The sequence below is a fragment of the Eutrigla gurnardus genome (genome assembly GCF_963514095.1).
Source record: "Eutrigla gurnardus genome assembly, chromosome: 24".
Lineage (NCBI taxonomy): Eukaryota > Metazoa > Chordata > Actinopteri > Perciformes > Triglidae > Eutrigla > Eutrigla gurnardus.
In genome coordinates, this window is record NC_139935.1 from 2,277,806 (window position 1) to 2,291,174 (window position 13,369).

General features: G+C 47.9%; 1 protein-coding gene across 3 annotated transcripts; it reads left to right on the plus strand.

Annotated features, from left to right (window-relative positions):
* The first annotated feature begins 3,404 nt into the window (after positions 1-3,404).
* crfa4 (cytokine receptor family, class I receptor 4) lies at positions 3,405-12,781 on the plus strand. 3 transcript variants are annotated; one of them, XM_084004240.1, is made up of 9 exons: positions 3,405-3,719; positions 7,567-7,666; positions 9,073-9,211; positions 9,576-9,745; positions 10,324-10,502; positions 10,590-10,743; positions 11,110-11,197; positions 11,271-11,340; positions 11,444-12,781. In XM_084004240.1, exons 2-9 carry the CDS (start codon positions 7,576-7,578, stop codon positions 12,098-12,100), a joined length of 1,548 nt encoding a protein of 515 aa, XP_083860366.1. In that variant the 5' UTR covers positions 3,405-3,719; positions 7,567-7,575; the 3' UTR covers positions 12,101-12,781. The 3 variants fall into 3 exon arrangements, with proteins under 3 accessions (XP_083860366.1, XP_083860364.1, XP_083860365.1); XM_084004238.1 differs by having other exon boundaries at positions 3,411-3,719; positions 11,441-12,781; XM_084004239.1 differs by lacking the exon at positions 3,405-3,719 and adding an exon at positions 7,261-7,373 and having other exon boundaries at positions 11,441-12,781.
* The last annotated feature ends 588 nt before the right edge of the window (positions 12,782-13,369 follow it).

Below are 13,369 nucleotides of genomic sequence, written 5' to 3' on the forward strand. Positions count from 1 at the left end.
TCCGGTGTTGCTGCTGTTTGCGATGTTTTCGGTGTTTCCGATGTTTCCAATGTTTCCGATGTTTCCAATGTTTCCGGTGTTCCCAGGCATATTTCAGGCGTTTCCGGTTCCTGCGTGAGCACAAACATTGTGTTGGTGCTTCATCTTTACACGTTAACTATCAGAATATTGAGCTGGTCCGTGAATCACATGCTCGCCGCCTTATCACCTCCGAGGCCTCATGATCTCTGGATCTGGATCCGTTAGATGAGTCACTCAGAAGAGGACTAATGTGAGTCATCCCTCTTATCTCCGGGACGGCGAGCAGTCACGCTGTTCTTGTTGGTTCAACACAGCGAGTGAGCCTGGAGGGTAATCTGATTACTCTCTCATGCTGATGTGAGGAGACGGACTTTCACACATCGCTGAGGCCGGCGGGGCTGCAGGGTCCAGGTTTTCCTCAAAACTGGACACAGCATCCGGAGACAGATGGTCTGGATCCCTTTTATTTCATTTAAATATGTATATATATATATATATAAAGTCCCAGTCGGCAAAATTGTTTAGATCATATTCACTGAAGCCCACACTGCTCTGATAGAACAACATAAATCATCCGGTTTTAGAAAAAAAACCTGCACGTAGAGCCTGTTGTTTGTTTTGCAAAATATCAACAATCAGCACGCGGGGCTGTGTTCGTGCACACACAGAGCCCCTCCCCCCTCGGGTCGTTCCACTATAACAGGGGGGAGGCAGAGGGAAGTAGCAACAAGCTTCCAATTCCTCGTTAAAAACCGAAACGAGGAGGTCCAAAACAACCAAGCAAAAGAAAACACCGGTGGAAAAGAAGGAAAGAAAGAAAGATGGCGACGGTGCCCGTGATAAAACCAGAGTCAACATCGGACCCGCGTTTCAAAGGTGGCGTGATCTAAGGGATTTCAAAGGGCACGAAGTCGAGGGGGAGGAGCGTGACAGTTGTAAACATTCAAAATCTGACCCAGTGCCCTCGATCCACCAGACTTGCCGACTGGGACTTTAATATCTGATTTGTAGACAACACTTGTCAGCAGTAGCAAATGTTAAAAGAATTTGTTCATGAACAGACTTCTCCATCTCTAATCTCCTTCTTGGGTGAATTTAAGTCAACGTCGGACTTTAATCTTGGCCAAGAGGAGCAGTTGCAGTGCAACAACGTGTGAGGATGCTACAGAGGAAGTGCTCAAATCAGTGTTGAGTCTTTTAAAGGTCCAGGGCCCAGTATTTCAAAAGTGATCCACTGGATTATCCTGGTCGGATTGGATTAAATCGTGATCTGATCTGAAAACTGGGTATTTCAACACAGATCCAGAGAATCCCGATCCTGAAGATCAGGATTCAGCTTTGTTAATCCAATCCTCCCTTGAATCCAGATAAAGGGCTGGATTTGGGTATTTCGAAACGTAAGGCAGAGATCTGGATCAGCTTGATACCAAAATTTCAGGATCATTTGGATCCCACCTCCAGAGGTGGATTTGACTTGGATTGACAATGTCTCGGCTCCACTTGAAACAAATTGAAGTAATTTAAGAACATTTAAGGTGTAGCAAAAATGTTTGGCTATGTTTGTGTACAAACGGATTATTTTACTTAACCAAATCAGATGCTATTCTGCTTTAAATTACCACAATTATGTTTAGTGAGAGCCTTCTACATAAAGGGAGACAAATTAGGATGGAAAAAATGTATCTAATTCTGTCACTGATTAAGCAATAATACATGAAAATAATGCAACTACAATTTCAAACACTTTATTCAAAATCCAACAACTTATCACTGCAATTGCAGCATTTCCAAGGATTTCCAGCACTCATCCAGACCCTGTCCTTAATAGCTGAGTGGGCTCTGAAAGTAGAAGAAAGGGAAGGAGTATGAGTAATATCTTTGTCTTCATTTGGAATCCACAATAGTCACAGAAACTGTGTGCATGATGACGACAGCATGATTTCCCCAGCATTACTGTAGCATTCTGACACTTCTGAATGAACTGCATAGTTCATACACAACACACATACACAGTGTGTGGTCTGTACGCATGTAGCCTATTTTCAGTCTGCTGTGTTGCCAATGACGTAACGCTAATAAACTCTGAACAGGTTGATGTTAGCAGTTATGGTATAATGTACGTCAGATTAATTACCTTGTAAATCAAACCATCGACCACAAAATTCGTAAACAAAGCCAGCGACCGCTAGCCCGCTAGCTGCTTAACACGGAAGTCAATGGAGCAGAGTTAGCTACCGTTAGCACGGCCGAGATCGCTACAGCCTGGTTTTCAGTACGTGACAATTCATATATATAGCTAGCACGATATGTTGGTTGGCGTTTATATGGTCCTTAAACCGCTAAACATTAGACGACGGTAAACTTACATTTTTGACGTGAAAGTCGCGCTCCCAGCTGCTACTTCCGTGAAGTAGACCGCCATGTTTCAGATCCGGAGGCGGAGACTTGAGACTTGGTAATCCGTATCCAGCCAGGTCGGGATCACAGTGATCCACCCGGCCAGTGTTTTGAAATACTCAGATAAAGTCAGCAGGATCACCTTGATCCATGACTGAGAAAAGGAGGATTTCATTATCCGGATTATTCTGATCCGGATTACAAGTTTTGAAATACTGGGCCCAGGAGATAAATGTTATCAGGGGCCTGGCAGTCATGGTGTCTTGTTCTGCACCAAGATTAACTGTCAATGAAGCATTAAGTCAGCAGTGGGGATACTAAAGTAATAACACACACATATCAAAGACTCTGGAAAGTTTACAAGACCCTGAAAGCTGTAACCTGAAAAAAGAAACTTTAAGACATGAGGTTAGACAAAATTCATATAACAGCAAAGCCTTCTGGGAACTGTAGTTGTTGAATGCTGACATATTATTTTATCCATCACCACAATAGAAAACATTTTTTTATATGTATATATTTCTAATAAATAATGTCTGTTTCTTTTATCAGGTCATGTTTTGTTGTGGATGCTTTTAATGCCAAAATAAATTTCAGTCAATTTACAATCGCATAACTTTGACTTAGTAAGTAAATGGATTGATTTGATGTTGTTGTAGTTGCCATTGTGATGTCATGATTGACATTGATTTCAATATTTTTGGTTCTTATAATATTGGCTCACTTCGTCACATATTTGAGGTCGTTTCCATCATTGTGATTTGTTATTATTTAGAGCTAAAGAGACACTGTCTCGAGGGAGTAGCTCATAATTAGGAAATATTGACTTGCTATGAATACGTGACATTTAAAATGATGTTTGATATGTGACCGTTGTCGGGCACAAAGAGTGTTTTTACTTTCCCATGCATCATTTTCTCGGCAGTATTGGTCTTCCATACATGAGAGGAGGGCGCGGACGGGAGGCGTCTTTAGGCCGGAGCTCCAGCTGGTCTTTGGCTGCTGACGCGGGACCAGGTGGGGGACAAGCTCCTTACAGTGGAGGAGGAGGCGGAGGAGGAGGAGGGCGGTGGTAGAAATACAGCGCCGGCCGTGAACGCACCACTCCGCCGAGAGCGCGCCAACAAGCAGCAGCTCCCTCGCGCTCCTTCACACGGAATTCAGGCGGACTACCAACTGCATCGGCCGGTCGTGGGTCTCCTGGTCCTCCTGGTCCCGGTCCCGGGTCCGGGTCTGGGTCCTATGATCGAGGACTCTTAACAGTTGCAGACGGATCTCCGAGCGCTCTACTGTCCGGAGAGGTAAGAAGAAGAAGCAGCCGCGCGCGCGCTAATCCGCGGCTAAAGCGCGTGCCTCTGTGTGCCCCATTAATTAAAAGTTGAGGGTTAATTGGCGACGTTACTGTTGTGTGATATTAATGCGTTTTAAAGGGCGCGTCGCCAAATATGGAATCTGCTCATGTTGATGATTTCACGAGTTTAAATATCTGCCGTTTTTAATCTACAAAAAAATAAATTAAAGTGTTTGTTGGGGGTCACGTGGTCACGGGCACGTCGAAACAACGTGACAGTTACTAGAAAGTTATATGACCATGTCCTCCTCATATCTGGTCATATTTATCCTCTTAGACACGTAAACGCAGCAGAAAGCCGTTTTTCATAAGAATCCAACTGATCCGAGTGCAGCCAGACAAAGTCCACTTTAATCAGATCCCCAGCCTCCTGTGTTCTCTTATCAGCTGCTGTTTCTACTTTAATTCTTCCTTATTAAATCACAACATTGAGGTCTGAAGATCAGATTTTCTGCATGTTTTCAAAAGTCCACGTTCTGGTTTACAGTTTCACATTTCATGTGTTTCTAACCGAGGTGGGTTAGTGACGTCAGCCAGCCTCTCTGATCAGAGACGCACACACCGAAATGTGTGTGTGTGTGTGTGTGTGTGTGTGTGTGTGTGTGTGTGTGTGTGTGTGTGTGTGTGTGTGTGTGTGTGTGTGTGTGTGTGTGTGTGTGTGTGTGTGTGTGTGTGTGTGTGTGTGTGTGTGTGTGTGTGTGTGTTCTTACACACATAGAAGTGTGAGAAAGAGGAGTGTCGTGGACCTCCATCAGACCCCTGAAGATCATTAACGTGATGGACTTTATCACATCTGAGGCGTCGAGGTAAACTCTGCCCTCATACAGGACTACAGTCGGAGACCGGAGACCAGGGACGCGTGTCTCAGGGACTAGAACCCGTCGGCGGTTCAAAAGCCACCACAACAAGCAGATGATGTGTTTATGAAAGAAAAGCATGTGATGGTTTGACGGCATCTCTGATTTTGTTGGGCTATTTCCCCCCGTTTGTTTTGATTGAGTCCGTCTGCCTGGCCCGTGTTCAGGTCTACATCTGCACCACAAGGGTCCCTTTGGAGGTTTCTTCTGGGACCTGACTGCTGCAGAGCTGTGGATGAGTCCCCACATTCTCTTTCTGCTGGAAACCACACAAACTTCACGTCACCAGTTCTTCAGCCGAAGAATCAATTAGGAAAAAGCTTGTTAGCTGCAGGCAAACCCAAAAGCATCCATGAGAAAAATGATTATATAACTTTAAATGTAACTAACTGCATATTAGACGGTGACTTCAGAGGCTCACATGGATCGGGTGTGATCTTTTAATGTGAAAGTCCAGTGGCAGGAAGTGACTTAATTGGTGATTTAAAGGCCGTTGACTCTGACCGACCTCCCTGTCTTCGTTGGCTCGGGGTCACGGCCCGTTTTATGACGAGGATGAAATCTGGATTCATGGGGAGTTTCCCAGCATGCAACGCTGCACTGAAGGGTTCATGGTGAAGCGTTTCCTTTCTGCTGCACGCCGGAGCAGAAAATCCCTTTATAAACATGTGTGTGTATATATGCGTCATGTGACCACAGACGTCATGCGACGGCCCGGAGCTAAGGCGGTTAGGTGCACGTTAAAGGGAGGAGGTGGGGATCAAACCTCCGGGGGGGCGATCTGCCGGCGTGACATGCAGCAGCCTGAGAAAACAGAGTCTGGGACCCGAGCTGGGACCCGAGGACCAGAGCCGGGACCCGAGGCTTCCTGTATCGATTCCACCGTCAGGGTGGATGTATTAGGAGTCAGCTGTTTGCCGTGCTCTGATCTCAGGTTGCTGTTGGTGTGTCAGCGTGTTGTGGTGATGATCTCCATGCAGGGTTCCACCTTGCCGCCATGTTCAGGCGTCTGTTGGTGGCGTGCGGTGGTGCATGTGACTGTCTGTCTGTCCACATCTGGGTGTCTCTCCCCCCCCTCGCCTGAGGCACCGTGTTGCTGTGACGGGCGGTTTCTCCGTCCAGCAACAGTCGAGCAGCAACTTCCTGCAGATAAGAGTTCCCCAGGCTGGATCTGCACACGGCCGTTAGACGGACCAGAACACGTATCTAATCATGATTATGATGATTTTCAGTGTTTTATTATTATGATTCTGATTATTATGATAATATTAATACAAATAATAATTAAACACTGGAAACTAACAGCCAATTTCACTCTCTCTTATTATAATGATTATTTTAGAATATTTCAGTTGCTGAATCTGGTTGTTTTCGATGAAATGTTCCGTTTGTTTCTTAGAGAAGATATTTTTGTTTGATGACTGAATGCAGTATTTTATTATAACCAGCGTCCTTGTTGGGCCTGATTGGACTCTTTGTTGTTGGAGCTTCCTGTGGGGGGGGGGGGGGGGGCTCTTATCTCTGGTTTGAAATGTCTCCTCGTCTGCGTCCCAGATTAATTTTAATGCACCAAAACAAAGGTATTGAAATAACGTTTTCTATCTGATGAAGTCTTATCTCACTTATACTTTAATTCCACTGTCATATTCATACGTCACGTATATAAATCTACAGGTCCATTGGTGCTTTATGTGCAGCTCTCACATGAATTCATCCAAAGTGTCAAAAACAGGAAGAAAAGCAAGTCAAAAACTACAATAAACAATGTATTGATCCCCATGAATTACAAAGAAAACAAAGAAAAAAACATAATACCAGGAATGCTCTTGTGTGCCCTTCAAAATAAAAGCCCAAGGGAATTATGAACCCTGGTTAGAAACTGGAAAGTTCAACGATGAATCAATCTGCTGTTCTCTTCATGTGTAAACATGAAGGGCGGCGATCAATCAGCTGGAAACGAGGGGGGGGGGGGGGGGGGGGGCTGGTCGCTGTGGCAACGGGTGGAGCTCAGCGTCGTGATTGGCCCGCGTGGATCAGATAGTGGGAACGCGGCGTTGGAGGTTAAGATGGACCTTGAAGTGTTGTTGTGTGTGTGTGTGTGTGTGTGTGTGTGTGTGTGTGTGTGTGTTGGCATGTCTCTGGTTGACGAGTGTTTGTTATCAACAGGTCGCCGCCTCGTTCAGTCTTCAACATTCATGTTTCATGTTCGTCTCTGGAGCTCCTTTCCTTCACAGAGGAGAAGCTGCACGAGTTCCAGCAATAATAATAATGATAATAATGACGATGCAGACTTGAGCTGGCGTGCTTAGCGTGCGTGGGTCCTAACATGGAAAACCTGAGCTGGTGTCCAGGAAGGTGTTGGATTGAGGGATTGTCTCCCTGGAGGTCGCCGAGGCCTCCCACATACAATGAGGCAACCGGGCCTCGTGTTTAATCTCTCCTGTGAGATGGATGGGGGATTATTCTCTCATTGTTGCCTCCCGACCATCAGCTGCATGTCACTTCTGCAGATTTGAGACCTCTAAGCTCCCATGTGACATGTTGATGTGATTACTGTTTCACGCAGCCGGACCGTGGCGGTCCTGCTCTCATCCTGGACTCTCATCCTGAACTCGAGTAGCCGGGCTGTGAAGGGGGGCGCTGGTTCAGCTTCAGTCTAAAGGGCCAGAGACGCGGTCACTCGGGCTGCCGTCTGATTGGCTGGAGGAGTGTGAAGTAGTCTCTCTTGTGATCCTGCTGATGTCGTGGTGCGTTCAGGGTGTCTCATGTCTTCACTCCACTAAGCTGATTAGATCAACGATTAGCTCTCGTGGGAGCTGAGGAGTCCAGAGATCTCCGCCGTACCCCCCGTTGTGGTTTCACTGGTTTTAGGAGGTTCTGGTTCCAGTAACATGGAGGAATGTTTGGCATCAAAGCGCTGACCTTGTGTTTTGTCGGCAGGTTGACAGGATGCTGTGGCTGCTGCTCTGTCTGCTGCCCCCGGTGGCCGGCAGCAGAATCGTCGCCCAGGACGCCGAGTTCAAGGAAAGACATCGCCACGGTGAGTCAACTATATATATCTATACATATCAACCAGATGAAGTGTAATATAGATGTATAACATATAAACCAGCGTGTGTCGGGGGGAAGGTTGGACAATAATCCAGAACATGGAGGCGCCAGAGACGAGTGTTCGATCAGACTGACAGGAAATCGAGATGGGCTGCGACCCCGGCGCTCGTATCGACCCGTCTCACTTCACGTCTCACTGCCGCCGCTCGGCGGGAAAACCTCTTTCATGCTGCCGCCGACGAGCAGCGGCGTTGACAGATGTCACGAGCAATGAGCTCGCGTGTTTGATTCCCCCGTTCTGTTTCTGTGCGTCCGCCTGCCTGTCTGTGTGCGTTAGTGGCACCACCTCGTATCCCATAATGATCCGTCTCCAGCTTTTGATCTTTGGTCAGTGTAATCTGACTGTTGCCGTGGAAACGGGGGACGCAGATATTTACTGTGACGTTCACAGGAAATTAAATCTGCAGTAGTCATTTTTTTTATTTGTTTCCAGATGTGAAGACGGCCGCAGTCAAATACATTATGGAGATTTTCAAATTAAAAGCATGTTGTGGATGAAAGGTTCTCTTTAATATCCGGTGCTGACCAGCCGGCGGTGTCCAGACGTGTCCGCTTTAAAAATGAGTGTGATGTCACAGACGGCGTTCCCCTGCAGCCAATCAGAGCGGCTGCAGGTGTGAATGCCTCCCAGCGTGTTTCCTTCTGAGAAGTGGAGGTCGTTAGCCGGCGGCGGCGGCGTGCAGCTTTGAGCTCCTTATAGAACACAACGGCCCCTTTGTTTGTTTCCATGCATTCCCTCCTGGATTACTGCCCCCGGCCCCCCACCGGGGTCTCTGGAGTCCACATGGGGCCTCGCTGCTGTACTGTACTGTACTCCCCAGGTCCACCTGGAGGAGGCGGGACAGGAAGTCTAATTTACACATCTCCATGGAAACAATTACATGGTTCTGGACCTTTCAACCAGATCACACGGTCTTCATCACACTTCTTCATTTGATCAAAACTGACATTTTTTTAAATACATTTACATATAAAGACATTTCTAAAAGGTCAACAAATAACATTTTAATTTATAGAAACAGATATTTTCAGTTTAATTTAATACGAATAAGAAATGTTTTACTTATATTAATAAATAATATTTTCAGAGTCTTTCTGATGGTTGCTCCCGCTCAGTTGTTGTTGGGCGCCGTGCGGAGGCGTCTTGGAGAGATTAGCAGGTTAAATCTGGTTTTAGATGTAGGTTTTGATCCTGAAGTGAGTCCACGTGTCTCTCAGACCAACATGACCCTGAATTCATACATCAGATCAAACAGACACACACTACACCGGCACCTCCGGGCCTCGGTACACCAGACCACACATGGAAAAATGTTGTTTTTATCCCCCCCATAGAGGAGGTTGCCGTGACGACGAGGCCTCACATCTACCACTGCCGCTCGCCCAACATGGAGGAATTCAGCTGCTGGTGGCGTCCGCTGGACAACGTGACGGCCGGCGGCGCCGTCTCCTACGTGCTCACGTACTCCAAAGAGTACGTACACCTGCACTTATTTACTACACTACCAACAGGCTGTGTGTGTGTGTGTGTGTGTCTGTGTGTGTGTGTGTGTGTGTGTGTGTGTGTGTGTGTGTGTGTGTGTGTGTGTGTGTGTGTGTGTGTGTGTGTGTGTGTGTGTGTGTGTGTGTGTGTGTGTGTGTGTCCTTTGACCGACCTGGCAACCCTACGGAGACATCTAATCAGTCTTCTCCTGATTAGAGAGGGAACAGAGTGTTTAATCTAAAGACGGAGAGATGCTCCGGATCAACAGGTAGCAGAGCGACAGAAGACGGGTTCTCGGACCCTCAGACCTGACGGGACCTGTAGAGACGTGGTTTTGATGGTTTCTGTCCCACAGCAAAGGGCCCAGACACGAGTGTCCGGACTACGAGACCTCGGGCCCCAACAGCTGCCACTTCGACAGCAGCCACACCTCCATCTGGAAGATCTACTGCCTGAGCGTGGCGGCGGTGACCGCCCGCGGGAACTACACTTCCCAGGAGCACTGCCTGGACGTGGCCGAGATCGGTGAGCGAGTCCTCGGCCTCATCAGTGGAGGCGTGTCCATGCGGCATCATTTTTTTGGTGCACAGTTGGTGTAAATGTCATCAAGGTTACCATGGCAACGAGATATATAAAACATACATACACACACACTCTTATCGGCACTCAAAGGTCGTCTCAGACATGGTTCTAACGTAAAATCATCGTTATTGGCCCTAAAACATGAATAAAAAAAATTGCTAATAATAATTAATAGCATCATCATTAAAGGCTGATTTTATTGATTGAATACGAACCTTCAATAATGCGCTTAGCGTAACAAAGGAAGTAAAAAGGAAATGTATCTGCATGTGTTTTATGTAGTGATTAATGTGCAGAATGAGCTTCATTGGTCGACATGGATGAATATGATCTCTACATGAAAGCATCCGCTTAGCGTTTATTATTCATACTCAGAGATATACACGTTGTAAATGTGGGGCGACGGCATGACTAATGGATAAGAATCCCAACGAGCTGCTCAGCTTTAATGATTTACAGCAACAAGCCTGCGTGGGTGAATGATGTTTAGATTTATCTCATATGTACGTATCGTCTCTCAGTCCAGACGGAGGCTCCGGTGAATCTGAGCTTCACTCTGACGGACGCCGGCGGGGACGAGATGGGCCACACCGCCCTGCTGGACTGGACCTACCCGGTCCCCTCAGACCTGCAGTACGGCTGGATCACGCTGGTCTACGAGCTGCAGTACCGCCGCGTCACCGAGCCCGACAACTGGAAGGTACGGGACTCGCGGGAAGCGTCCTCTGCTCGTCTCATATGATTGTCTCATGATGATCAATTTGAATATGAATGCCCACCTGTGCAGGTGAAGCACCCCCTGAGGGAACCCCGCGTGGAGCTGCTGGGCCTCCCCGTGGGGGACTACGTGGTCCGGGTTCGATGCCGCTCCCACAACTACGGCCTGTGGAGCGAGTGGAGTGCTGCGCTGCTGTTGAGCGTCCCTTCCAGGCCACCCACAGGTATGGGGGGGGGGGGGTCGCCATGGCAACGGGGATGGCATCACCACAACAACAACAGCAGCATTTTTGTACCCCCAGAAATCCCCCAGAACCACCTGGGAGGTCTGGATGGACCATGACGACATAAACCAGCTGCAGGATTGTTATGATTTCATTCTGCAGATATCAAATGTTTAAATCACCAAATATTAGGACAATATTCTGAAAGTGATTTAGTTAAAGAAGACAGAAACTTCCTCTGGTTTTTATTTCAACTTATTTAATCCGCTGTTCATCCCTGCAGCTGCTCTCTGAAATCTAATATGACAGATGGTTGTAATGCACCGTGGTTTGGAGGCGTGCGTGCTGATCTGGAGTCTGCTGCAGGTAAACTGGTGGTGCTGATCCTGGTGGGCGGAGTCGGCGTGGCGGCGCTGCTGGTCATCGCGTTCGGGGTCGTCCCGCAGGGAAGGAGGTGAGGGATCAGCAGGCCACATTTATGATGATGTCACAGTGTGTTATGTTCTAATTTATGTTCTGTCCTTCAGAATAAAAGACTTCTTCCTGCCGCCCATTCCTAAACCACGCATCATCGGCATCGACCCGCTGCTGCTGAAGGTACATCACACACACACACACACACACGTATATACAAACACACAGGTTGGTGTGTTCAGGTTTAACCATTTCTCCTGGTGCCCCCCCCCCCCCCCCCCAGAAGGGGAAGCTGGATGAGATCAACCACCACTTCAGTACGTTCCACAGCTACCGGCCTCCGAGCTACACGGAGGACGTCTGGGACCAGGTCAGCGCCAGCGACGTCTCCGCGGCGACGGGCAGCGGCATGGCGTCCGACCTGACGGCCCTGGAGAAGGACGCCTTGATCGTGCCATGTGACCTGAAGCTGGCCACTCACCCGTTCCCGAGCCAGCCGTTGGCGTCCTACGTGCAGAGCCTGTCGCCCTACTGCTCCTCGCCGCCGCCGGCCTTCGCCTCGGACGCCTTCGCCTCGGACGCCTTCGCCTCGGACGCTCCGTCCTCGTGGTCCCGGCCAGAGATCATGTCACTGCCAGGGACGGAGTACAGCATGATGAGGCACCCGGGCCTCCCAGACGCCATCGTCGCCCCCAGCCGCCCACCTCAGGACTTCTACACCTGCGTCCAGCTGATGAACGAGAGCGGCGAGGTGCATCTGGTGCCACGGCAGCCGCCGCCGGCATACTGCTGCGACTTGTCGCCGATCCTGAGGGGCGACGAGGAGGAGAAGAAGCTGGCTGACTTCCAGGCCAGGACACGTGCGAGCAAAGACGGCGGCGAGGCGGAGAGGGGCGAGGCGGCGGTGCCTCTGCTGCCCGTCGCCGTCGACAACCAGGGCTGAACACAGGAAGGACGCCCGGGTGACGTGAACAAACTGTTGCCAGCGTTGTGTTCAGGTGACGTTTATCTTTTCTGTAAAATAGTCTGTCTGGTCCGCGTTTCCTCGCCAAAGCTGCAGCGTTTCAACTCAAACCTCAACATTCACACGCCACAACAGAGTGGGGGCTTCTGGGTAATGGAGTCCATCACACGCAGAGAGAGTGAACTGAGAGAGTTAACCAAATTAACATTCCAGATGTTTCTTATCATCTTTACACGCTTTTAAATATCTGCACATCCAGTTTCTCCCTCAGACGCCGGTCATCCCAGAAGCTCCGCCCTCCAGGACTTTATTATTATTATCATTATTGTTATTATCCCGGAAACGTACATGGGGACGTTTGACGGTCCGAACCCGGAGAAGGAATAGAAATGTCTCATGGTCTCCTCCAGGGGGTCTCAGACCTCGGCTGTGGATCTAATCTGGATCTCGTAGATTCAGGACCTGTTTGTTTCTCTAACGAGGACTTCCTGTTGTACCATGAACGCAGCGCTGAGAACCAATCAGAAGCCTCGCTGACGGTCTACATCCCTTGTTGTCATTGGATGTCATGCTGTGATTTTCTTCTTGTGCCTTTTGTTTTCACCGAGCAGCGTTGTAGTGTCTCCTCTCCACATGCACATTCTCTAATATATATCTATTATATTTATATATATATATATATATATAATTTAAATTCCTTTTTCACCTTTTTATTGTGACACAACCACTAACGCCACGGCTTTCTGTCCGTCCCACTAAAGCGCTTTTCAACTGGATGCAATAAAAAGTGATAAGGCAGCTGGTTCAGCGTGTCCATCTTTAATAAACCTCCACGTTAAAACATGAATCCTCTCGTTAACCGGTTTCAGGTTTGATTAATCCTCTCGTTAACCGGTTTCAGGTTTGATTAATCCTCTCGTTAACCGGTTTCAGGTTTGATTAATCCTCTCGTTAACCGGTTTCAGGTTTGATTAATCCTCTCGTTAACCGGTTTCAGGTTTGGTTCCGTAACGCCCGATTAGCCGACGGAGAAACACGCCGGTGTTTGCAGGTAAGAAGAGGCCACTTTGTTTGTCCAAATCTGCAAACTAAACTATACACACTATTTAACACTATGGATCAGCAAAGCAATAAATCCTACAAAAGACTGAAATATATCAAACTAAGTTCATATCTTTAACAAGAAGTTATAACATCAAGTGTCTTTGTTTATTTTATTTTATTTAGAAATGTGTGTGTATATATATA

Excerpts from the sequence above, each read along its gene's own strand:
- crfa4 (XM_084004238.1), top strand. The coding sequence starts at position 7,576 with ATGCTGTGGCTGCTGCTCTGTCTGCTGCCCCCGGTGGCCGGCAGCAGA. Across the intron at positions 9,212-9,575 it reads GTGCTCACGTACTCCAAAGA|CAAAGGGCCCAGACACGAGT; the intron begins GTACGTACACCT and ends TCTGTCCCACAG. Across the intron at positions 10,503-10,589 it reads CCGAGCCCGACAACTGGAAG|GTGAAGCACCCCCTGAGGGA; the intron begins GTACGGGACTCG and ends CCACCTGTGCAG.